We start from the raw sequence: 27,168 nt of genomic DNA, 5'->3' as shown, positions 1-27,168 counted from the left end.
TTCTCTATAAAAAAGTAAGGGTTGGGCTGGAGAGATGGCTTAGCAGTGAAGCGCTTGCCTGTGAAGCCTAAGGACCCCGGTTTGAGGCTCGGTTCCCCAGGTCCCATGTTAGCCAGATGCACAAGGGGGCACGCGTCTGGAGTTCGTTTGCAGAGGCTGGAAGCCCTGGCGCGCCCATTCTCTCTCTCTCCCTCTCTCTGTCTTTCTCTCTGTGTCTGTCGCTCTCAAATAAATAAATAAATAATTTTAAAAAAAGAAAAAGAAAAAGTAAGGGTTATCTCATTTGTCCTGGTGCTAATTTATTCTCTGTTGGATAATCTGCTTCTCTTTTTCAGATAGATGTAGATCCTAAGGAGAGAGCCACCCTATCATACCTCAAATGGGCCCTAGCTGAAATTAAGAAAAATTGTTGAAACAGGCCTGGGTGCTGTTTTCCTGATGAACCAGATACCAGCACAAGGGGGAAGGAGATCAACACAGAGAAAAATCAACTCCTAACAAATCAGAGAACCAGAGCCCCAGAGGCCCCCAACACCTCATCACTGAAGCAGACCAAAAATGAACCCAACATGGCTCAGGGAAATTTTGCGGAAGAGGGGACAGAAAGAATGTCAGAGCTACATGTTGGGTCATGATATGCAGAGACATTTATCTTACCCATAACTGTGGACTAACTCCACAAGGCATGACCCATATACCTCAACAAGGAGGGGCCATGAGGAGGGGGTAGGTCACAGATGAACCTAATAATGGTACCAAACTGACTGTATTTGCTGAATAAAAAACTAATTAATAAAAATAAATAAATAAAAGAAAATTGAAAACCTATGAATTTAATATTGTTACATGCAGTAAAGGTGTACGAAACAATCAGAATCCTCAATTTTTAAACAATTTTTCCATCTAGCTGTAATTAATCAATTAAAAGGTAGATCCACTTAATTCAAAAGTCATCTGTAGTTAATAATTCATCAAATATCCCTTCCAAATGTGGCATTGGATCACTAAGTTACTAACTAGTGGAAAACATGATCAAGTGATCTATGTGCTTTTACCCTCTGGAGAATATTTGCTCTATTGAGAGACCATGCTTCCTGAATCTAGATCTTTCTTCTTATATAATCAGGAACATCTGCATGGGAGAGAGTAAGGCCAGCTATACAAGTCACTTTCTCCACAGAGTGGCCCAGACATGGCCATATAGGTGAATAGCCATGGTTAAAACTTCCTTATTGCTAGAAGTTGTGTTCAAGTATCTAGTGCATGCATCAAGATAGAGGGTAGACCACATTGTAGGTAAAATATCTGCCCTGTGAATGTTTCTGTACTGTGGGAGGAATCAAATTGTACTTTAATTTTTTTAAGTGCAAGCTACACTTGATATTGAAACCAATAATTTTAAACCATATATACTATATGCGTGTGATGCCAATTGAGTTATAAGAGATAAAGTTTAAAGATAAATAAATGTCTCCTTCCTACAAAATTTGAACACCCAGAGACACAGAATATTGCCCTGTTCATTTTATTTGTCTTAATCTCATAATTTTTTCCCCATCCATTTGTTTCTGTTTTGTTCAGTACTGAGGATTGAACCTCAGACCACATGCATGCTGGGCAAGTACACTGCCACACTGATCTGTATTCCAAGTCAATTTTGTATTTTTTGCTTTGAAATAGGTTCTCCTTAATGTATCTCAACTGACCTCGAGCTTACAACCCTCATGTCTGAGCCTCCCAAATTTCTGAGACTACAGTTTTGTACCACCAGCCCCAGCCTTTTTCTATTTTATTTTTTGGCAATAAAATACAGGTTTCCAACGTATCATATTCTCCACCAGGTGTGTGCCACCATGCCAAATTCCATTACTCTTTCTTATTGAACTCCAACTTCCATTTCTTCCTACAGTCACCTTCCTACTTTCATATCTTTTGGTTGTGACCCACTGAGTTGAATTAGGGTTGCTTGCATAAGCATGAATGGAGGTTACTTACTGGAGCAAGAGCAACTTACAGAAGAAAATGTCTCTCTTCACCCAACAACCTTCAACTGCCCAGTAGCTACCCTAGGTGGTGTGGGATCTCATGAATCCCTCCCTTATTCATGATGGAATGTTGACAATAGTTTATAATGCAATAAAATGTTTCTGAGAACCAGACAGAAAATAATCTGAGACTAATGAATTTTAAATCAACTGATCTTGGCTTGATAGCCTACTCAAGTTTCCCGGTTGTCTGTCATCTGAGCTCTGAGCAGTGACCACCTCACTCATGTCTTATACTGTTACACCTTACATGACTCTGTCCTAACATCTAGCTTCCTTCCTAATGTGAATCTTGCTCATTGTGTGGGGTCAAGCTGTTAAATGCCATGACTGGAAAGGGAGTATTTAGCTGGGATAGTGGAAAGCAAAACAAGATAGAATGGTTTCGCATAAAGTGCATCACACACGGGAAAGTGCTTCACGTCAAATGCAGCTGAGGGGTTAAGTCACAAGACATGAGAAGGGGTCACTGACAATGCTGGCAGAAGCAGTGGAGGTAGAGGCTTCAACAGAAAGGGGTTGTGGAGAACCTATGAGATAAATTAGAAATGGCTACTGTAAGACAATTGGCTCAATGAATAATGAAAGGGAGGAAGTAAGTAGATTGAATGTAAAGGTAAGGGTGTTTCTTTTTTAACTTTTTTCTAGTTATAGCCAACATTGTGGAGCATACCTATAATCTCAGCACTCAGGAGATGGAAGGAGGAGGATTACAAATTGGAGACCCATCTGGGCTACGCAGAGGTATTTATAAAACAAAAACAAAAATGAAAAGAGACTATTATAGATTTGTGCTCCTATGTTAGTGAGGAGAGGTTACAGGGTAATTTTTGTTTATGGTAGAGAAAGTAAAGAAGGAAGTAGAGGTACTAATGTTATTTTTATAGTCACTAGAGCAAAACTATAAACCATAAATATTTGAATAACTCTAAAAACATCTAATAAATCAAAAGCAAAAAATACTTTTAATGTACACATGAAGAATGTAGAAAGTGTGAAAACTTCCACATGATTAAATTCCATTTTATTTATTATTGAGTCAAAGGGAAAATTCAAATCACAGGTATGGAATTTTAGGGAAACATTATAGCATGACTTTAACATGACTGAGATGTAACTTACAAATGGTTACAATGGTAAGTTTTTATTCTATGTGTAATTTACTAAAGTTTAAAAATTAAAGACCAAAATATATGGGATACTGCCAAAATAGTACTCAGAAAACAGATTCAAATAAAGTAAATGTAAGTACAGACACTAATATACCAATGTTTTTATTTCAGATATCAATTGAAATAGGAAGAGATTAAAGAATCACACAAAACCAGAACTATAGTCCAAGTCTTCTTCTCAGGACTCATTTGACTGACAGTTAGAAAAGATAAGAACTAATATGAGTTAGATACTCCCACCATAAAGAGAGTGTGGGGAGAAGTCTAAGTGCAGCAATGAGCAGAGGATTCCAGGCTGGAAGGTGATGGTAATTGATACAGAGAGAAGTGCCCAAATTCAGGGACAATCCAAAATAATGCTTACTGGAGAAATGTTGAGTGGTCCCTGATAATGAGGTGAGTAAATGCATACAAGTGTAAACCTTTAATGGAAAATTATAAACATTCTTATGAAAGAGAATGGTTTTTAAAAGAGAAACTAATGATTTAACCACTGGGTCATATTCCCAGCCCCTAAAGAGGAGCTAATGATTTGTTAGCCTAAGAGGTAACAAAGAAAGAATTTAATGTCAAAAAGAAATTGTTGGAATGACGGAAAGCAGAACCAGAGAGACTTCAGAAATGCACATTACCTGGGAAAACTGCCTGTGGTGAAAGTAGATATTTCCGGCATTAAAGTAAGCCAGGGAGTACGTGGGGTCTAGAGAAATCGCTGCCTGATAGTCTTTCATTGCATTCTGTTGCTGACCCATAAATTCATGAATCACACCACGATTGGTTAAGAACTCTGCTGTAGTATTGATCTGCAATATTATCATATCAGCATTTAGCATCCAAGAATGGTATTAATCTCCAATTTCATGTCTATAAATGAATCTTATGAAATCTTCTTATGGGAAACAAGTAATTTTATATTGCAGGTAAAACCTCATTAGAGCAAATATTTCCAGAAAGGGCTTGGTATGAAACTGATTTCATGACAACACTTTGTCGATATAGCTTCAATAAAACAAATAATTTTAGTGCTGTACTCAAATTCTTTCCTAGGAATAGACATAGAGAATATTTATTTGTGTATTTGAGTTAAACTAAGAAAGAAACCAGATTGAGTAGTTACAATGCTTGTTTCTCCCATGTAGCACTGATTATGTTTCAGTACTTCCCCTTTTCTCATCTTAACCTATAGAAACAAAATCCCAAACATATAAGAGTTTCTGTCAATGCATTTGAAACACAGATCCTTTTGTTTACCATTTCACTGCAAGAAGAATTTGAGTATTTGCAATGTTCTTTCTCTAGTTCCTGCAAATCTAGACCATTGATTTATATATTCATTTTTATTATAAAATAGTATTGATGTCCCAGGAAATATATAAATTATATTTGCTGAGAAGAATCAGTGTTTTACAGGGATTTGTTTTAGATTATACAATAGGGAAATTGTAGTTCCTCTTTACACTAGAAATCACTCAGAAAAAAAAAATACTATTTTCTCCTCAAGTCTTTTTAAAATTCTTGCTGGAACCTATTCACTGACAGTGCTAATGTATGATTGTATGCTAATAATATATCATTAAACTGGGCTGTTACCTTTAGGGCAGTGTTCATATCTTGCATTGCAGCAAAATGATTACTCATTTGAAGGCAGACCACACTTCGTCCCTCAAAGGCTAGGTAGCTCTTTGGATCAACTTCAACAGCAATGGTAAAGTGAGTCCAAGCTTTCTGGAATTTTCCTTGAGCCTAAAATAAACATTTAATTTCACAAAGTAGTAAATAGTCCATAACATTTGATTCTCATTCATTTAATACTTTGGTAAGGGCATATTTTGCTGTGTCAAATCTAAGGTGTGTTAAGCAAGAAGTAGGCCATAATATGAGCATCTCTCATTGATCTAACTCAGAATTTTCATGTGTTTTATTTTTTTAAAGCATTGTTTATTTGAGGGAGAGAGAGAGAGAGAAAAACATATGGAGAGAGAAAATGGACATGCCAGGGCCTCTAGCTACTGCAGGGAACGAACTCCAGGTTTATGTGCTACCTTGTGCATCTGGCTTTAGATGGGTATTGGGGAATCAAACATGGGTCCTTAGGCCGGCAAGTGTCTTAACTGCTAAGTCATCTCTCCAGTCCTTAACCTAATTATATATGTGTTAGGCAACAAAAACTCATACCCAGAAACTCTAATTGCCCTGCCAATTGCCCACGAATTTATATTGAAATACAAAAATATAGGCAGCAATCATATGTATTTGCTTGGCACAGAATCAATCTCTGTCTCTCTCTCTGCCTCTTTCTTTCTCTCTCTCTTTCTCTCTCTCCTTCTCATATGTTTATTTATTTATTTATTTACATATGGTACAAAGTAAAATTAATATGTGCTACATAAGCAAATGAAGTAATAGTGTAAAACATTTTGATAAATTGTACGAGCATCTGGAATTTTAGAACCACTATATATATTCCAAGAAAAAAGCATGCAAATCTACCAAGCATCTGTTTAATACCAATTTTAGTGCCAACTGGAAAAAATGGGAAAAAGGTCAGGAGATGGGCACCATTAATAGAAGGATGTCAGAGTATTTCCAGGAGAAGACCAGATGGTAACTAAACACCTCGCCACAGGAAGGCAGTGAGTTAATTAATTCAGCATGGTCCAGCTTCTGTTCTTTTCCTCCTGGGCTCAAAAACTCAACCTGCCAGAATCCTGAAGCTGACGCATCTTAACCTATCTGAGCCTAGTGACTCTTGAATAAAGCAATAAGGAAATATAACTACTAAAGGAACTAAATCCTGATCAGTAACTAGCAAATTGTCTCTCTGCATCAACTCTTCAGAAATCTATACTCTCATCATGAATTCATTTAATAAACAACGAAGCGGGCAAACTGAGGTTAGATTGTTAGAATATTAAGTGGCAAAACATCTCATAGTAGGGACGTGTCAGTGTTTGCATAAACATCTGCTAGTCTCAATGCTGTATTCCCAGAGTTTATTAGGCAAACAGTAAAAGCATCTATATGCATTTGTTGAACAAACTGTCAATTCTTTTTTTCCTGAACAATACTTGGGTGGCTCTACCTCTGTCCTTTTTGGTCTTTCCATCCTTTAAGCTAAAGTACTTTTCAATCATTTTTCCTGGTGATGTTCTCAGTGACATTTTCATTTAAAAAAAACAAACAAACACCTTTGAAGCCACCTCTCTGATTGGTATTGTTCCTGTATTCAGTGTACAGTGTCTTCAATATCAGCTTTACCTTCCCTGTTTCCATGACATTCTGCTGCTGTGTACTCTCTGCTTGTTCTGTCAAGGTTTGCTAAAGGGATGTTCCCTCTGTCTAGATGACTACACTGAATACCTACCCCCTACCTCTGATTAATTACTAGTTTTTCACACTTCCCACATCAATGTACCTGTCCTTAAGAATTAAACTATCTGGAAGAAATAAGTATATCTTATCCACTGGTATATCCCAAGGCTAAGAGCAGTTCTTTGTCCATATCAGGTGTGCATAAATGCTCAGTGAATGCAGTGAATGACTTCAGTACATTCCACTGGAAGCCAGTCAGCTCTGAATGTTTTGAAATCACCTCTCTTTAAATAGACTTTGCACATTCCTACTCTCGTCCAATAACATCTAATTTTATGTCTAACTCTCAGAAGGTAATCTTTTATTAACAAGTTCTTGAGAATACTTTACCATAACCACCAATCCCATCACTTCCAAAATTATCAGTGTTAAAGTTTTTTTTTGTTTGTTTGTTTGTTTATGTTCTTGAGGTAAGGTTTTGCTCTAGCCCAGGGTGACCTGAAATTTACTATGGAGTCTCAAGCTGGCTTTGAACTCACAGTGATCCTCCTACCTCTGCCACCAAGTGCTGGGATTAAAGGCAGGAACCACCATGCCCAGCAAAGTTGTTTATTTTTAAATGAAAGAATAGCAACTCTAATGGAAGGTAATTAACAGAAATTCCTTCACATTGTCAATATTTGAACACATTCTAAGGTTTTGTATATTCAAAAGAATACAAAAGAAGACTTAAGATTACTCAGTTCTTTTTATGGAAAATATAAGACTTTGAATGCTTCATTCTAAGAATGCCCCTGCAACTTCTATTATTGAAAATAGCATAGTGAGTTTTAAAATTCTGGTGCATAGGTCAGGCCAGAATGCTCCAGAAAACACTTGGCACCAAGCAATATTATAGCATTCTTCCACCTTGCTGGAAGGAAAGATGCCTTGTCTTCTTGCCTTTCTAGCAAGTTCTAAAGCTATCATATGAAAGATGACTGAACTTAGAAGTTCCTAGAAATGCTCTGACCTACTGCATTCCTGGGGTTCATTTTAAAACTTTCATACATTATTTATTCACTAATTCAACAGGACTGACCTGATGGAAGCAGGGTATACGTGAGTAAAACAAAAGTTAACAAGGCTCTTCTGTATAAAATTCATCAAATATTTGGAATTGTTTATAAGAATAAGGAGAGATAGATTATGAATAACAAAATTCAGTTCAAGAAATTATTGTGACCACCATTCCAGGTCCCCAGACTCAGGCTTATCCAAACGGATTCCTTGTAACTAATTGGCCCCTGTTCCCCATTCCTAGTACGCATTCTAAAAGTAAAGGAGAGCTTGATATTCATAACCAAAGAAATAAAATTCAGCTCCATCACAGGTAAAGGAACAAGCACATTCTATATCCTGTCCAAACAAAACTTGTTATTACCTGCAAATTATAGCCTAGACTAATTCTGGCTTTTGAAGATGTTGGATTCAAATGCAATGCCTTCACAAAGTCCTTCTGTGCCAGTTTAGTAGCTCTGTTATTTTCATACTCCATGTAAGAATTCCCCCGTCCAATATAAGCATCCAGAAAACATGAATTAATTTTAATTGCCCTGGTAAAAAAGTCAACAGCTTCTTCAAATTCATTAATTCTAAAAAACAAAAAAAGAAGAAAGAAAATTTGTATCTTCCAGTGAACTGATGTTTTCTGTGTTTTCCTACACATGACATTTCCAGAAAGATTTACTCTGACTTTTATAGGAACCATTTCATTTTTATACCCATCATAGAAAGTAAGTACATAAAATCCCAGCACTTGGGAGGCAGAGGTAGGAGGATTGCCAGGAGTTCAAGGCCACCCTGAGATGACAGAGTTAATTCCAGGTCAGCCTGGCCCAGAGTGAGACCCTACCTCGAAAAACCAAAAAAAAAAAAAAAAAAAGTAAGTACATAAGTCTAAGACCTGGAAGGTTTTCTGAAGATTTTGGTAATGGAAGAGGAGAAGTAAAGTTATTTTGACATCAGTATGTAGTACATTATTCTGTAATTCTGTGAATTAACCAAGAGATAAACATATATTCTTATGGAAAGATACTCTTTAAATTATAATCAAAGTCTATCTAACTGTTTTAGTTTGTAGTGGACCATATATTCAATGATGATCCCATAAGATTAAATCACCTAAGAATGTGATAAACACCATTGTCTGTGTAAGTGTAGTATATGATGCTCACATAATGACTAGAATGTCTAACGATGCATCCCACAGAAAATATCTAATTATTTTAGTGACATATATTCAACATAATTTTATATGTACATAAGAGACCAAATTTTCATCATGTAACAGTCCACACTTTAAATCTATAAAAATACCCCATCTCATTGTGGTCACCAATCCAAAGCAACAAACTCATTTTTGTCTAACAAGTGCTTTATTTTTCTTCAAGATAGGGTCTCACTCTAGCCCAGGCTGACCTGAAATTCACTCTGTACTCTCAGGTTGGCCTCAAACTCCAGTGATCCTCCTGCCTTTGCCTCCAAAGTGCTGGGATTAAAGTCATGTGCTACCATGCCTGGCCTAACAAGTAGATTTTTAATGCTTACCCACACTATAAAAAAATAACTTAAATATTCATGATTCCACCTCTACATTTTGGCAAACACCACCCAAGAGTTGTACATCAAGTGATATTCTAGATGACAACACAATAACTAACCCGGAAGCACTAGCGACATTTGACATTTGATGTCACAGACAGGTAGAGGTTAACCTTCATGTGCCAGCGGCACACCCATGAGTACGTTCTGTGAGTTGTTACTTGGGAAATTATAGCACAGGGTCACTTCCCTCATATGGCTTACAATAAAATTGCACACCTTTCTCAATAACTGCCATTACTGAATATGATGTTCATTTGACTACAGGGTTTTATATGCTTTCTCAGGTGCCTTCTCACTATATTATATCAATAAGTCAAAGTAAGGCTTCAAGTTTCTTTATCCAGAATACATCCTAGTAATCTGTATAAAGTGCATTTGTTGATAGGTTCTCTTGTGCTCAGTATTTTCATCAGTGAGTAGTGAAATATTTACTTATGATGCATATACCTATGGTGACTATATATGCTGCATACTAAAATATCCCATATATGTTATTTCTCATATATTTCCTATAAATGATTGAAATGTCCCTGGTATATTCACATTCAAATTGTATCATATCTAATGCTTTTCTTACCCAGAAAGAAACCAAAAATACTTTTGAGTGTGTATTTTGATATAGGACTTATGAAATATAATCTTTCCTTTTATACAACTCAACCAATTACAAAAACAAATGAAATAGTGAATTGAAGCATGCCTCCTTGTAGCATAAGCTATGTACTACAAAAGGTAGTGATTGAAGATCTTTCTTTGTCTCTGTATAGTTAGCAGCACTTAATATAATGAGCATCTAGTCAGTTCAGAATAAGTAAAACAAATTGGAAATGGGTCTTGAAAACCATGTAGCAAGACCTCAAACACTGGTGATGACCAATAGTCACATCTATATTCTTCATTTAAAATACAAAAGGGTCTTTCTAAAATAGATCTAAAAATTAACTCTACCACAAAACTCTTGGTGATTAAATTGGGAAAGTAAGAAAGCCTATGGAATGTTGTCTCCTGGCAACCTCAAGAGTGAGAACCAGAAATATACAAAGGATACTTCAAAAGTCTTCAACCTCTCAAGTTTAAAGATCAAAGCCCTAAAGTTTAAAGATTTATTCCTTTTATAAAATTTCTCAAATAAAAATATTACTTGCCCTACCATAAAACATCAAATGAGTATTCATAGACACAATCCAGTCTGTTATGGTGAAAGTATATTACAGCTCACCTTGAAAACAAGATATAATTTTTATGAAAAATAATAAATATTCCTTATTGTTAATTTCAGTAAAACTTTTAAAACAATGCACATGAAATTGGAATAGTTATCAGAGCTTTACTGTTGATTAAATTCTACTTTATTAAAGGACAATAATAGAGATCCTAGCACAGGAATGAAAGTTGGTTATTTGGAATTGCAAAGCAATATCAGCTTAAGGAGGCTCTGTATATATACTCACTCCATGATTAGACTTCAGAAAAGACATTGTGAATCAACATACAGAGACACCTACCACATCTAATATTTAAGTAGGAATAAGGCTGAAAAATTAGGGGTATTTTTAGTGTGTACAGAATGAAATGACCTCAGACATTTTTGGTCTATACATAACCACCAAAATAAATGCATCAGTAATGATTCTATCTCCTTAAGCAATGACAGTTACTTAAAGACTAGATTTTACAAAGGATGATAGATGGGAATAGACAGCAATATGGTTGTATTTGTCTGCTTGTATAAAATGAAAGGTCTGAGACAAGGTTTTTATAACCCAAGGCATCTTCTGCTATTATATAACTGTTTCTAAAATAAAGAACTCTACCACTAATAAAGAAATAAAGCTGTACATCTCTGTCCTAAAAAGGAAAATAAGGAATGTTAATTTCCTCAATATTTCAAACTACCTTTTATTCTTTTAAATGGAGGACTAGCCTAAATCATTAATGAATTATCCCAATTTCCTCCTTAAGATTAAACTGCCATGGTTTCTCTTATGAAAAGTAATGCTATAGACTAACATTTAAGCAAGAATATTTTGTCTATACTAATGTCTACTTGTGATGAATCTCTATGCCTTTAAAAAGTAGGTAACTAAAAATTAACTTTCAGATGCCAGCTGAACATGTAGAAACATACTCCTTATGGTTAGTAAAATCTATATGTTATACCATGATTCTATCTGCATTTTAAATTGATCTCTATATTTTAACTGCATATAACTGTTCTTGCATATAGTTTACCTGTTTATATAATAATCTCAGAAAAAGATTAATAACATTTGAAGTGTTATATTTTTGTAGATTTTAATAAATTTTGAAGATTTTTTGCATTGTATTACCTAGAATTGTAATTATATTTTTAAATGCGAAATCTCACTGAAATGCATTATTTTTGAAGTCACTATCTTTTTTAGGAAATATACATTTTAAAAGGCCACTTTATGAACAAATTAAATTGCTTCATTTTAGGCCTAGACATTCTAACTTACACATAAGCTTTGTCTTCTGTACTACCAAAGTCCTTTCTCGCTGTGTGGACTTGAATCAGATGGGCACCTCCAAATTCATGATGTGGGTGTTTTAGTCACTCATTTGGTGAAAACAGTTTCTTGGAGGGCAGAAGCACCTAAAAACTTGCTAGGTATGGTCGCTACATCTATGCACAGAATTCCCAGTCTCCCTCTGCCCATTCTTGGAGTACATCACACTACACTGTCCTCAGTCCCTTCCATTCCTTTCTGCCCTCTCTAGAGCATGACTACATGTTTGCTGATTCCATTCCTCCCCTCCAGTGAGCTCCATACCTGTGGTGGCAGATGGCAGTGGCTTGAAAATGGCTCACGTTAGTCTGGCTTATCAGTGCACCTTGCTTAAAATCCTGAAATGTTTGGATAAGCTCATGTTAATTGTACATTATTGCCTTACATGATTTCTTAAACTTCCCATAAGCCACATTATACATGAATATATGTAACATAAACTTCCTAAAACTTCACTGTATCTTCATAGACTCACATCCAGTGAGAATGGAAGAAGCAGAGGAAACCCATTTTTATAAATCACTCAGAATCTTTTGCTACTTGCCTCCATCTTAAGAATAGGGGTTTGGGCTGGAGAGATGGTTTAGCGGTTAAGCGCTTGCCTGTGAGGCCTAAGGACCCCGGTTCGAGGCTCAGTTCCCCAGGTCCCACGTTAGCCAGATGCACAAGGGGGCGCACGCGTCTGGAGTTCGTTTGCAGAGGCTGGAAGCCCTGGCGCGCCCATTCTCTCTCTCTCCCTCTATCTGTCTTTCTCTCTGTGTCTGTCGCTCTCAAATAAATAAATTTAAAAAAAAAAAAAAATTTAAAAAAATTTAAAAGAATAGGGGTTTTCCTGTGGTATCAGTCTGCATTGTGCAGTCATGTGTCTCATTTACTGTATTTTATAGTTTTGACCCAGTGAAGACCTCCAGAGATAGGAAACCCTACCTCCATAGAAAAGGAAACTCCTCTGAAAAGAACCTATGGAGTTATGTAACTTTTAGACAATTAGGTGCCTAGAAAGGGCATGAATGGGGAGCATACAAGATTAGTTGTCTGCTCCCACCTTTGGAATCCATACTTCTGTAGGGAAGTATACCATTTTGTCCAGATATCCAGAAGCTCTCCTGAGCTAGAGGAGTAGAAATTCTAAGCCAAAGATCTGAAATTTGGAAAGTAAGCTGGAATAGATCTGAAAAGCCATGGAAATGGGCTATATAAAAGAATAAAAAGTGCCTCATGTGCAAAACATTCTGCCACCATGGTCCAAAACACTTTTCATTAAGCACTGAATAGCGTTTAAAGCTTATGAATTTCTCAAAGTCCTAAACAAACACTTTGCAATCTGAAGCAAAATAAGTACAGAAATAAATTAATAAATACCAGTGAATGAAATGACATGCTTACAGCAATGTATTATATATACAATACATAACATTATATATATAACAATATATCATATATATAAGTTTTAGTGGTTGCTGTGATATGGGAGGATCCTTCTAAATTATGCATCCAGAACCAATAAGGAAATAAAAATGGTGTGTTTCTCAGAGAATAGCTTGAGCAGGAATCTCCATGGACTGTTTTGCCTATGACTTTACCTGGGAAAGAAAACAGTTTGGGAGACTGTACCCTCTCCCAGAGTGGCAAAAGGAAATCCTCCAAACTGAAATACTGAAAGTTACTAGCATAACTGCAGTCCAAAATGAACTGCCCAACTAGGGAGAAACTAACCTTCACCAACAGTTTCCTTCTACAAACTCTCCTTGGTTATCTCTTAGGAAACAGCCTCATTGTCATATGGGGTAGACAACCACTGAGGGTGGAATATTGGGTAGTATGGTCAAACTGAGCACTCTGCATTCCTATAGGAGAAGTCATCAGGCTAATCTGTAAGCATGGATCCTCCACCTAAGTTCACATAGCATACTTTTATAGTAAGTAAAAATATTTGGATAGAAGTAAAAAATCGATTGTATAATCAAATGTATCAAAATTAAGCAATCTACCAGCCATATTATCTGCCTTTCTGATTCAGAACATCCCTGCCCATCTCATTTGGAAACTTGCTTCCAAATATACCTGCTATCTTCTGGATCCCTGTTACACATCCCCCACATAGCATGCTTTGCCCTCAAGCCTCCCTGCCCTGGAAACTACAGAAGACCCCAATATTTCTAGTTACTCTCACCACCAATATCCCCAGGTTACTTTGATAAGAATGAACAAGTAAAAATATTGTATAGCCAGTTACAAATTAGAAAATAAAGCTGGTTTCATTTCAAAAAGTACTAAGTTAATAGACATTGAGTATGCAGAAACACGCTCTCAGGGATATTGGTTTGTCAGGCTCATGGTTAAGTACGTTAGATTGGAAACTTTTGTTTATGTCTTTTCCTTCTTGCAAACATACCAGATGAAAGTAAAGCAATAAAAAAGGTTGTTAAAAGACTAAAGATAGTCTAGAAGAAATATTTAGGTAACTCACACTACTATTCTAGATTTCTTCCATGGATTAAGGATCAAATACTTATAGGATGTATTGGGACCCAAACAAACAAACCACTAAACAAACAAACTCTTTATCATGGATGCAAAGGAATGATGGCATTTATGGCACAAGATAGGAAAAATGTACTTTGTGTAGGATGTGAATAATTATAAACTCATTTTATTTAGAAGTTTGAAGTAAACACTAAACAAACAGTAAGGTGTCAAATAATCCCAGCCAATACTTCCTGATCAAGCTATACCAACAAATATTATATGCCTGCCATTATCTATTATGTTTTCAGCATTCCTGCCACTTGACTGTTTAGTGAATCCATTCTTCCACAAAGGCCCCCTCTGACAAATAGGTTTCCTGACTTTGCCTGGTTTCTTCACAATATCTCTCATTTACTTGTTATTATATTCTTTGTTGCTTCTTCCTCTCCCTGGATCTTGTTTTATATAATTTATCTAATTTTTAGTTAACTTGTTTTACACAGGGGGTAAAAAATCAGTATTTTGCCTTTTATTTGTATTTTCATTGTATATCATCTTGTAGTCTTTTATGTCTTTATCATTATTCCTATGTCATTAAAGTCAAAATGTGCTTCTTGTAGCCAGAATATATTGGATCTATTTTCACATTCTTGCCTGACATTCCCATTATTATACTCAGTGTTTTTGATTATTTCCATTTAAAATAACTATTGGCATTGCTGAATTTGAGTTTGGCATCTTATTATTTGTATTCTTCTGGACTTCTCTGTCTGTATTCATCTGTCTCCCCTTTCCAGCTTTACTTTTAGGTCTCTTAATATTTTTTTAATATGCTATTTTAAAATTTCCAGTTTCGTTTTTGATTTATGAGATTACATTTGAGCAGAAACTTGAGCAGAAGAAGGGTGTAGATCATGCACTGATCAGTAGGAAATGCTATATGACTAGGGACCAACTGTATATATGCCCTAGGCAGGAAGTCACCTGGCATTACCAGGAAATAGCAAAAATCATAAGCAGAATCACTAGGGTGGAGAAAAGAGGACTATCAAGGAAGTCAGACGGGACTGTCAGTCAGAATAAATAAAATCTTTGATCCAGGTTTTATTCAGAGTGGAATGGGACACCATTGCAGGTTTTCTTTCAATGATAAAGTCTTTTTTCTTTATATATATATATACATGGAGAGAGAGAGAGAGAATGGACATATCAAGACCTCCAGCCACTGCAAACAAACTCCAGATGCATGTGCCACCAGGTATATTTGGCTTACATGGGATCTGGGGAATTCAACCTGGGTCCTTGGGCTTTGCAGACAATCACCATAACCACTAAGCAATCTTTCCAGCCCTCATTGCAGATTTTGAGCATAGAAATAACTTGATTTGCTTTATGCTTTTCAGAGGTCTCTCTGGCTGCTCTGTGTAGAACAGTATACAGAAGGCAAACAGAGACCAAATAGCCCAGTTGTAAGTTGCCACAAGCATCTAGAAGAGAAAGGATTACACTCTGAGATCTGAGCTTAGATCTGGTCCCTTTTTGACTGAGAGAAGTAAAGCAATGACAATTATTAGGATGTGCAGTGGATATGTATAGGATACATAGTGGACTTAATAATGCTGAAAGAAAGGTATCAAGAGTGATTCTCACCTCACCAACAGCCCTCCAAACACTAGACTTCTTTTATCTGTCTAGTATCTTTGGTGTCAATGTCTGCCTAAAAGAACATAGCATTTGAGATCAAGTGAGACCTAAATTCAGTTCTTTGGTTGATATTTACTGGTTCAAAGACCTTTGTCAACCTCTTTTGTATGTTACAATTATAAATTTTGAAGTACTGTAAAACTTAGTGTGCAGAAGCTGCTAATGTTGAGTACTAACAGAGCACAAAGCTGGTGAATTTAATTCTCCAGTGGCTAACATTCTTTGCTCCCCACACAACTACCCAAATTTCCATAGTTTTTTGTCTAGTTTTTTGTTTGTTTGTCTATCACAGTCAGTATTCTTTAGCTCCTTTTTCCTGAGATAATTCCTAATGGTATATCTCAAAGATAGCTGCAATATATGAATAGCTTAAAGGGATTTAAATGTTGAGCTAACATTTCACTAGTATAAATTACCTGAAAAGTAAGTGATTCTCCCCAACAGAATCTCAAAAGATGACTCCAGATGTACAAAGACAATAGAAACCATCTTGGGAGGGTTGGAAAGATGGCTCAGCCATTAAAGTGCTTGCCTGCAAAGCCTAATAAGTGGGGTTCAATTCCCCAGTATCCATGTAAAGATGTAATGCCAGAAACACAAAGTGGCATATACGTCTGGAGCTCATTTGCAGGGGCTGTAGGCCCTGGCATGCCCATTCTCATTCTCTCTCTGTGCCTGTTTGTCTCTCCTCTATCTGTCTCCCTCTGCCTACAAATAAAATAAAATACTGAAAAAAGAAACCATCTTGGAACATGAAAAGAAATACTTTACTATATAATGTTATATCACCTAGAAGTAACATAAACACCAAACTCTCATTGCTTAACTATGAAACAATTCTATTTTTCCCCTGTTTATGAATTTTATTTCCAATAATTCTTAAAATTAATAATATAATTTAAAATGAGAATTATGAATTTAGGAGAGATTTCTCAGTGGTTAAAGGTGCTTGTTGTTTGTAAAGCATAACAACTTGGGTTTGATTTCCCAGTACCCACATAAACTCATATGCACAAAGTGGTGCATGCATCTGGGGTTCGTTTCCATTGACAGGAATCCCTGGAGTGCCCATATACATTCTCTCTGTCTCTCAAATAAGTAAATAAAAATATTTTTAAAAGAAAATTATAAATTTATTTATTTGTTAATGCAATAAATTTTGAACCCTATTTTTTCAAAATGCTTACATTGGTTATTATTCTGAATGCCTGCTCCTACTAGCTTAAAAGCTTGTTTTCAGTACCCTACTCTAAGTAGCTCTGTCCTTCCCTGTTTTAAATAGATTTGTTTTCACAAATTTTCAATGAGGAGAAAGGAAAACTGTGAATGAGAAAGCCCACTGCAGAGAAGAGTAAATGATACACAAATCATTTTGTTGAGCACCTGAGTTTTATGTGTACTATTTGGGAAGTTGACTTTATATTTTAATGCATTGGACTTTCATCTATAATCAAAATGGAGTAAAAAGAATTCAGCTTCATGCAAAATTGTTGGGAGCTATGAACCAAACCTCGGCCATGTGGACAGAAACTCCACCATATAGCAAGTTAAGTTTTATTTCCTCATCTAAAGATCTATTACCAGAAATGAAGAAGCTGCTATGCCTGGGTGATAGCCTCTCCTGGTGCTGCCGGTAATTGATAAAGAAACAAAAAATTACATTTAGCCAGTAACCCTGTGATCCCTGGCCTGAATATGACTCCTTCCCCCTACAACCCTATAAAAGCCTATGTGTAAAAATAAACTTCGAGACCTTGACAAATACCTAGCTTGTTCTCCTTCTTGTGTCTGTTTGCCTTCTCTCATTCAGGTTAACTTCCCCTTGGGTCCTTGTTCAACTCCCCACTGGGAGAGGCACAAAATTATATGAATTATCCCCAGTGTTGTGATGAAAGTCTTGCTAAACTGTCACTCATTAATACTGCCACTCAGTAGCAAGGAAAACTTGCTCATTAGATTTCAGAATAGAATGTGCAAAATCAAGCAGGTTCATTTTATTCCATGTCCAAGGAAGGCTTACCTCTAATGCAAAACCATACTGGCCTAGTTCATTGTAGATGAGTCCACGGTTAATGAAGGTATTTAACATCACAGTTTCTCCAGGATCAAGAAGCAGCACAGTCCCAAAATCCATTAATGCCTAATGTTAAAAGAACACATGTGAGATGCAAGCCTTTACAGCCTTACTTCACTGCCCTTGGACAAATTTGTTCATGCCCAAAATCTCACTTACTATTTTATGTTAGATTTGAAGGGCCCCCACAGCTAACTATTATGGTTATTGCTCCTTTTAATAATAAGTGCCCACTGAGTTTACAGCTTGTGTGCTGTTGGGTACCTTTGTATGTTCTTGTGCATAGACTTAATAGAAGGGATTCATCATCCTCCTGCCATTCAAGTCTTTCTCCAAGTGATTGTTGGAGAAAGCATTCTTTAAATGACTATTGGCATGAAAGCAGAACTCTGATTACTATTTAAAGTTTGATTTCTTCTTGTTACTTTACTGTCTTCATCACTAAAGTCTAAGCTCTATGGGGCTAGCACTTATCAATTTTGTTTAGCATTGTAGACCAAATAACAAGCATCACGACTTCAAATAATAGGAATTCCGTACGTTATAATTACATGAATGTATCACAAATCAATAAAAATCAATCAAAAATCAATGAAACTGAGAAGGACATGTAGGAAAATTCAAAATATTTTAATGAGTATGCTCATTGCTTTTAGACAGCTCTCTAAGCTGGAAGAATAAATCTACTGAGAAGACACATTTACTTTCACCTTCCCTGTTCTCTTTTCATTCTCTGAATAAACAAAAGTTTACTGGTTTCTGGTCCACACCAAATAAATACTTGAGTCTCTGAAATTTGGAATGAATGGTTCCAGATCATTTTTCTAATGAACATTTTGTACAAAAGAACCACAGAGGTTGATCAAAAAAGAACCAAGTCAAAGACTTCCAGTTAAGATGGCAGCTTAGGAATCACACTAAAGCAGCCTACGGGAAAAAAAAGCCAAAGAATACCCAGCAAAATACAAATGTTTAGTAAAAAGTGAGGTGTATAAGAAATTAAAATGGCAGCAGAGAAGTAGGAGAGATCCAGAGCATACAGAGCCCACACAGGTAGGCATAAGTGGCTCCCTCAGCAGCAGCTGTGGCAGCTCTGGCTCCAGCTCTGGCAGCAGCAGCAGTGGCTCCAGCAGCAGCGGATCCAGCAGTGGCAGAAGCAGTTCCAGCTCCAGATCCAAGAGCAGCAGCAGCAGCAGCAGGAGTGGCAGCAGCTACAACGGCAGTGGATCCAGCAGTGGCAGTGCCAGGTCTGTAGAGCAATAGCTGACAGGCTCATCTTGCCCCACAGGAAAAGCCAGTGCCGAGCTCCAGAAAACAGAACAGTGGTCCAGCGATCTAGCCAGCCTACTGGAACCCACAGGGCACCAAAGAGGGAGGCAAGCACAGCACAGCATAACTGAGACCAAAATCATTCAAAAAGGTAACTGGGATTACAGCAGGGAAGGGTCTCACTTGGTCACAAGCTGACTTGGAACCCTCAACAGACCAGAAATCTTAACCTCCTTGTTGATAGAGGATCTTGGTTGTTATAATACCTACTCTTGATAAATACTCAGTGCTGTTTTTCATTGAATGAGTACATTGTTTAGTTAAATTTTAGAATCTAACTGTATTTTGTTCCACTCAGCCTACTTGAATACTCCCGTAGCAGGCAAACCCAATCCCTAGAAACACATTTGTAGATACTCTGATAGTCTTAAGAGCCACACCTAACAGCTCAAGCTCCTACCCTGAAGATATATACCATCAGATTAATTGAAAAAGCTAAGAATACCCAGATAACTAGAATATCCAAGCATTAACTTAATCTAAGATGCAAAAATATATACATTATAACACAAGAAACATTAAAAATCAAGACAATATAAATCCATCAAAAAGTATTAATGTGGCCCTTCCGGTCAAGATGGCGACCGCCTAGCTGCACTACAAACAACGAGGGAAAAAAAGGCAAGTATTCAAGGGAAATTAGGAACTTTCTGAAGAGGGAGGGCACAGATTGGGATAAAAGAGGGAAGCACACACCCCCGCGACCCACGCCCCGCCACCCCGCCTGCCGCGAATAACTGCATCGGGCGCGGCCCCGCGCCCAGAGGCCCGGCGCCCCGTGCACACCAAGCCCCACGCGCCCCGGCGGCCCAGCGCACCCCACAACCCCCGTGCCCCACACCCGCCGCACGCCCCGCACCCCCCCAGCACGCCCCTCCCCCCCAGCGCGCCCCATGCTCCCTATCCACACACTGCAGACGCGGCCCAAGCGAACCAAGGCTTCCCGCGCCCCGGGCACCCAGGCCTGCCCCGCGCCCCTGCGCGCCCAAGACCCTTACGCCCCACCCCCGCGTGCCTCGAGACCACCCCACGCCCGCCTCACCCTCCCGCGCGCCCCACCCCCCGCGCCTTCCGTGCTCTCTATCCACACACAGCAGGCACGCCCCAAGCGCCCCGCGCCCCGGGCGCCCAGGCGGGCCCCGCACCCCCGCGCCCCCCGCGCGCCCTGAGACCCCCACGCCCCACCCCCACGCGCCTCGAGCCCCCCCCCCCGCGCGCCCCGCCCCCGCCTCCCCCCCAGCGCGCCCAACGCTCCTTACCCACACGCGACAGGGGCGCTCAAAGCGCCCCGCAGCGTCCAGCGCCTGGGCGCCCAGGTGTCCCCCGATCCCCCCGCGTGCCCCAAGACTCCCCGCGCCCCACCCCCGCGCTCATCGAGCCCCCCCCACCCGTGCACCCCACCCCTGCTGCGCGCCCAGACTGCCCCGCAGCGTCCCACAGCATCCAGCACTCCATCTTACCTCAGCGTGCTCCACGCCCCCTGCACTACCCGCGACCCCCTGGACCCACTCAGCCCCCTCCCCCGCGCGATCCGCCCCCTCCCCCCCTGCGAGTCCAGAGCACCCCACGGTATCCCACAGCGCCCCACGCTCCTAGCTGCCCCCCCTCCCCTCACGCCCTGCTGTTCTCACATCACTTGCCGCCGGTCAGTTTCTGCTGTGTCCTGATTCCGATCCACATCATCTGCCTCTGCACTACAATTGCACGTGCAGTGGGCCCAGTCCCATAGCAAGAGCCACATAAGTCCACACTGAGTCACTAGCGCCAGCGCAGGTGCCATCCCCTACCTGTACATCGCCACCCAGCCCCCACTCCCCTGAGGCGGAAGAGCACAGACTGTTTACAGACCCCAGTGTACCCAGCCAGAATCTAGGCACCTTCAAGGCTTGCTACCTCAGTCCCTTTTCAAGCTCAAAGGCAGGCAGCTTAGGTGCATTACTGGGTGAGAATTCAGGCAACTTTGGTGCCCCTGTCAGGCTATAGGTAGGCGGCTTTGGCAAGAGTGAGCAAAAACCCAGGCTGCTTACAACTGCCCCAGGCTGCCTTGGATTTGCATTAAGCTAGATCCCAGGCTGCTCCACCCACCTACCTGCCCATACACTGACATGGGTAGACCACAGCGCAAAAGAAATAACACGAAAAATAAAATGGAAGAAAATCCAGACAGATCACCCAGTCCAACAAGGATCACAACAAACCAAAACATAGAAGAGTGTTTAGGATCAGAACATCAAGTGGAAGCAATGAACAATGCAACCCTGACCAAACTACTGCTAGATCTGACAGGAAAGCTACAAAGGATAGATAATCGTATGGATGCTACCATCACTAAGCTAGAGCAATATGATAAGACACTGGAAGGAATTCAAAGAGAGCTAAGAGAGTTGAGGGAGAATGAAAAAAAAGAGGACCTTAAAAATCAGCTGGCCACACTAAATGAAAACATAAAGAAATGCAAGGATGATTTCCAAGAATCAGCAAGAAAATCAGAAAATGAGACAAAAAGGGAGCTGGACAAAGCGATGGAAGTGATACATAGGAAAGTAGTAGAAAATGCAAACTTAATTGAACAAGTCCAAAACTCACTAGAGGCTCTCAAGAATAGAGTCAGCGAAGTGGAAGATAGAAATTCTGATCTGGAAGACAGGATGGAAGAAACAGTTCGAGAGTCCAAAAATTTCAGTAAGTTCAAAAGTTCCTGTGAACAGAACATGAGAGAATTGTGGGATACACTTAAACGTCCTAATATCAGAATCATTGGAATACCAGAAGGAGAAGAATTTCAGACCAAAGGCATGGAGAACTTATTTAACACAATAATTGAAGAAAACTTCCCCCGACTCTTAAAAGAAAGGCCAATCAAGATTCAAGAAGCAAGCAGAACTCCTAACCGACTAGACCAAAGGAGAAACTCCCCAAGGCATATTATCATTAAGACTCTAAACATTGACACCAAGGAAAAAATCCTAAAAGCAGCTAGGGAAAAACAGCACACCACTTTCAAAGGAAACCCCATCAGAATTACTTCAGACTTCTCAATGGAAACCCTGAAAGCTAGAAGGGCCTGGAATGATACTCTCCAAACGCTAAGAAACTATGGCTTTCAACCTAAACTACTCTACCCAGCAAAAGTCTCCCTTATAATAGATGGTGAAAGGAAAACTTTCCATGATAAAACTCAGCTTTACAATTATATGAACACAAAACCAAACCTACAGAAAGTACTCCAGGAAATTCTCCACAGAGAGGAAATAAATAACCAAACACAAATGCCTACAAGAAGAAGATCACAGCAATCAAACCCAGAGTAGATACAAAAAAAAAAAAAAAAATTCCATGGAAATGCCAACACACCCCTACCACCACAAAATGACAGGGATCAAATCAAATCTCACAGTCATCACCCTAAACATTAATGGCCTTAATTCACCCATCAAGAGACACAGGCTAACAGGGTGGATCAAAAAATTAGACCCCTCAATCTGCTGCCTTCAAGAAACCCACCTTACCACTAAAGACAGAAACCTCCTCAGGGTGAAAGGGTGGAAAACAATATCCCAAGCAAATGGGAATAAGAAACAAGCAGGTGTAGCTATATTAATATCAGATAAAGTTGACTTCAAACCAAAAACAATCAAAAAAGACAAAGAAGGCTACTTCCTACTTGTAAAGGGAACAATCCATCAAGAGGATATTACAATCATAAATCTGTATGCACCAAACACAGGGGCACCGCAGTTCATAAAACAAAACCTACTTGACAATAAAACAGAAATAACCACCAACACCATCATAGCTGGGGACTTTAACACACCATTATCAGTAATAGACAGATCATCCAAACAGAAGCTCAACAGGGAAGTAAGAGAGCTCAACAAAACCATAGAGCACTTAGACCTAACAGACATCTACAGAACTTTCCACCCCAAATCCACAGACTACACATTCTTCTCAGCAGCCCATGGAACATTCTCTAAAATAGACCATATACTGGGTCACAAAGATAGCCTCCACATATTTAGGAAAATTGACATAATTCCCTGCATGATATCAGATCATAATGCTATATTCCTAGAAATCAACAACAAAAAAACCAACAAGAGCCCCAACGGCAACTGGAAACTGAATAGCACACTCTTAAACAATAAATGGATAGTGGATGAAATAAAAAATGAAATTGCAAAATTCCTGGAATTGAATGACAATGAGAACACATCATACCAAAACTTGTGGGACACAATGAAGGCAGTCCTCAGGGGAAAATTCATAGCACTCAATGCCTTCATAAAAAAGACAGAAAAATCCCAAATCAATAGCTTAACCATCCACCTAAAGGCATTGGAAAAACAAGAAAAATCCAACCCAAAGAGCTCCAGAAGGAAGGAAATAATTAAAATCAGAGCAGAAATTAATGAATTGGAAACCAAGGAAACAATTAAGGCAATTGACAAAACAAAGAGCTGGTTCTTTGAAAAAATAAACAAGATTGACAAACCTCTGGCCAATTTGATCAAGCAAAAAAAGGAGAGACTCCAAATTAACAAAATTCAAAATGAAAAAGGAGAGATTACAACAGACATCAGTGAAATCGGCAGAATCATCAGGACTTATTTCAAAAACCTCTACTCCACAAAACTGGAAAATGTGGAGGAGATGGATAAATTCCTGGATGCATATCATCTACCAAAGCTAAACTTAGAGCAGATCAACCACCTCAATGAACCCATCACGCTCATGGAGATTGAAAAAGTAATAAAAAACCTCCCAAAAAAGAAGAGTCCAGGACCAGATGGATTCCCAGCCGAATTTTATCAAACCTTCATGGAAGAACTCAAACCAATCTTCCTAAAACTGTGCCACACAATTGAAGAACAGGGAAAACTACCCAACTCCTTCTATGAAGCTAGTATCACCCTAATCCCAAAACCAGGCAGAGACGCCACAAGAAAAGAAAACTATCGGCCTATTTCCCTAATGAACATAGACGCAAAGATCCTCAACAAAATTCTCGCAAACCGAATCCAACAACACATCAAAAGCATTATCCACCTTGACCAAGTGGGATTTATCCCAGGAACACAAGGGTGGTTCAACATACGAAAATCTGTCAATGTAATACACCACATAAACAAGCTTAAACATAAAAATCACATGATCATTTCGATAGATGCAGAGAAGGCCTTTGACAAGATACAACATCACTTCATGATCAAAACATTGGAGAGAATCGGTATGGCCGGTTCACATCTTAATATAATAAAGGCAATATACAAAGCTCCAAAGGCCCAAATAATTCTTAACGGAGAGAGACTGGAGGAATTCCCATTGAGATCAGGAACAAGACAGGGATGTCCTCTCTCACCTCTGCTTTTCAATATAGTTCTGGAAGTCCTAGCTCAAGCAATAAGACAGGAGAAGGAAATAAAAGGGATACAATTTGGAAAGGAAGAAGTTAAGTTAGCTCTATTCGCTGATGACATGATTGTATATGTAAGAGACCCGAGAGACTCCATCCCAAAACTCCTGAAGGTGATTAACTCCTATAGCAAAGTAGCAGGATACAAAATCAACGCACAAAAATCGGAAGCATTTCTGTATGCAAATGACAAAGACACAGAAAAAGAAATAAAGGACATAGTCCCATTTTCAATAGCAAAAAATAAAATAAAATACCTTGGAATAACGTTAACCAAGGAAGTAAAAGATCTATACAACGAAAATATAAAAACTCTCAAAAAAGAAATTGAGGAGGACTTGAAACGATGGAAAGACCTCCCATGCTCCTGGATAGGCAGAATTAACATTGTGAAGATGACAATCCTACCAAAGGCAATATATAGATTTAACGCAATTCCAATTAAAATTCCTACAATGTTCTTCACAGACATAGAAAAAATGATCTCAAATTTCATATGGAAAGGCAGAAGGCCTCGCATATCCAAACATATCCTCAGCAAAAGAAATACCTCTGGTGGCATCACCATACCCGATATAAAGTTATACTACAAAGCCATAGTAATAAAAACAGCATGGTACTGGCATAAAAACAGGAGTATAGACCAATGGAATAGACTTGAGGACCCGGATTTTGGGCCAAGCAACTATAGCTACTTGATATTCGACAAAGGCCCAAACAATATAGACTGGAAAAAAGATAGCATCTTCAACAAATGGTGCTGGACAAACTGGATAACCACATGCAGGAAACTAAAACTTGATCCACACATTTCACCATGCACAACACTCAAATCCAAATGGATCAAAGACCTCAACATAAGACCAGAAACTCGAAAACTACTGGAAGAAAATTCAGGAAGTACTTTCCATGATATAGGAATGGGAAAAGACTTCCTGAATAAAACCCCAGTGGCTCAAGTTCTTAAACAGTCACTCAACCATTGGGATCATATGAAGCTGAAGAGTTTCTTTACAGATAAGCATATAATAAACAAAGCCAATAGAATACCCACAGAGTGGGAGAAAATATTTGCAGGTTATCCAACTGATAGAGGCCTTATCTCTAGAATTTACAAAGAACTCAAAAGTCTAAACAATAAGAAGACAAATACCCCACTCACAAAATGGGGCACAGAGTTAAACAGGCAATTCACAAAGGAAGAGATACAAATGGCAAACACACACCTAAGAAAATGTTCATCATCCCTAATCATCAGAGAAATGCAAATTAAAACAACTATGAGATTCCACCTTACCCCAATAAGGATAGCCAACATCAAAAGGTCAAATGAAAATAAATGCTGGCGAGGATGTGGAGAAGCAGGGACACTCATTCACTGTTGGTGGGAATGCAGGATGGTACAGCCACTTTGGAAAGCAATATGGAGACTCCTGAAAAAGCTGACTATAGAAATACCAACAGACCCAGTTATACCATTACTGGGCATGTACCCTAAAACCTTCAAACCAAAAGCCAGAGAGATTTGCTCAACCATGTTTGTAGCAGCTCAATTCGTAATAGCTAAAAGCTGGAATCAACCCAGATGTCCATCATTAGAAGAATGGATAACAAAGATGTGGTATATCTACACAATGGAATTCTATACAGCAGTAAGAAAAAACGACATAAAGAAATTTGAGGAAAAATGGTTGAACCTGGAACAGATCATTCTCAGCGAACTTACCCAATCACAGAAAAAAAATCGACACATAGTCTCACTCATCTGCAACACCTAACCTGAATTTGCCCAAGATGCCTTACATACCCAGCAAGTACCTCATGGACTAGACAATAAGATGGATGGGAGGGCGGGGAGGGAATCAAAGGGTGGAAAACAGTAATCCGGACCCAAACGGCAATGGTACCATAAAATTCTACTTCCTAAAAGACAGACCAAATGACTGAACCTTCACTAGTCCCTTACAGGAAACACATGAACCACAAGACACTGGAGAGGGTAGGATCAAGACTGACCTAAATCTCCTACATCTTCCCTCCCTCCCCCTCCCCCTCTCCCCTCTATCTCTCTTCTCTCTAACTCTTGTATATTAGTTATCTTTTTCCTCAATTTCTTAGTGGACACTGACCTGTAACCCCCACTTCCAGCTTGGGCCTACATTCCACAATGAGCTTTTGATCAAAGAAACCTACAAGGTTTCCCAAAACAATGACAGACTTCTGTCAGAGTAATTGATGACCCACCAAAGGCCAGTGGTAAGACCCTATTGCTGAAGACTCCATACGCAGCTGACACGTAAAATGGAATGACATGGCTGGAAGCCAGGAGAGAGTCAGTCCCCAGACAGTCAGCGTGTCTAGTGCCAGAAGGCGCTACATAGGCGACTGGGGGAAGTGACCAAGATCTGTCCAAGCAACACATTGTTTAACCTAAGTAGCAACAATTAACCGGATGTGATACCCATACAAG

The 27,168-nt window shown here is 38.9% G+C and overlaps 1 protein-coding gene across 1 annotated transcript in view; it reads right to left on the bottom strand.

Moving 5' to 3' along the window:
- The window catches only part of Ttc6 (tetratricopeptide repeat domain 6), a 313,619-nt gene that overhangs the window by 10,861 nt on the left and 275,590 nt on the right, over nucleotides 1–27,168 (bottom strand). Inside the window, exons 25-29 of the mRNA XM_045155567.1 lie at nucleotides 17,900–18,019; nucleotides 11,971–12,044; nucleotides 7,953–8,163; nucleotides 4,808–4,960; nucleotides 3,850–4,020 (exon numbers count right to left, since the gene is read on the bottom strand). Of these exons, the coding sequence (XP_045011502.1) occupies nucleotides 3,850–4,020; nucleotides 4,808–4,960; nucleotides 7,953–8,163; nucleotides 11,971–12,044; nucleotides 17,900–18,019 (729 nt within the window). The remainder of the gene's footprint in view (nucleotides 1–3,849; nucleotides 4,021–4,807; nucleotides 4,961–7,952; nucleotides 8,164–11,970; nucleotides 12,045–17,899; nucleotides 18,020–27,168) is intronic.

This window comes from Jaculus jaculus, chromosome 7 (assembly GCF_020740685.1).
Source record: "Jaculus jaculus isolate mJacJac1 chromosome 7, mJacJac1.mat.Y.cur, whole genome shotgun sequence".
NCBI lineage: Eukaryota > Metazoa > Chordata > Mammalia > Rodentia > Dipodidae > Jaculus > Jaculus jaculus.
Note: the sequence above shows the minus strand (reverse complement) of the source record. Positions and strands in the feature narration are given on the sequence as shown.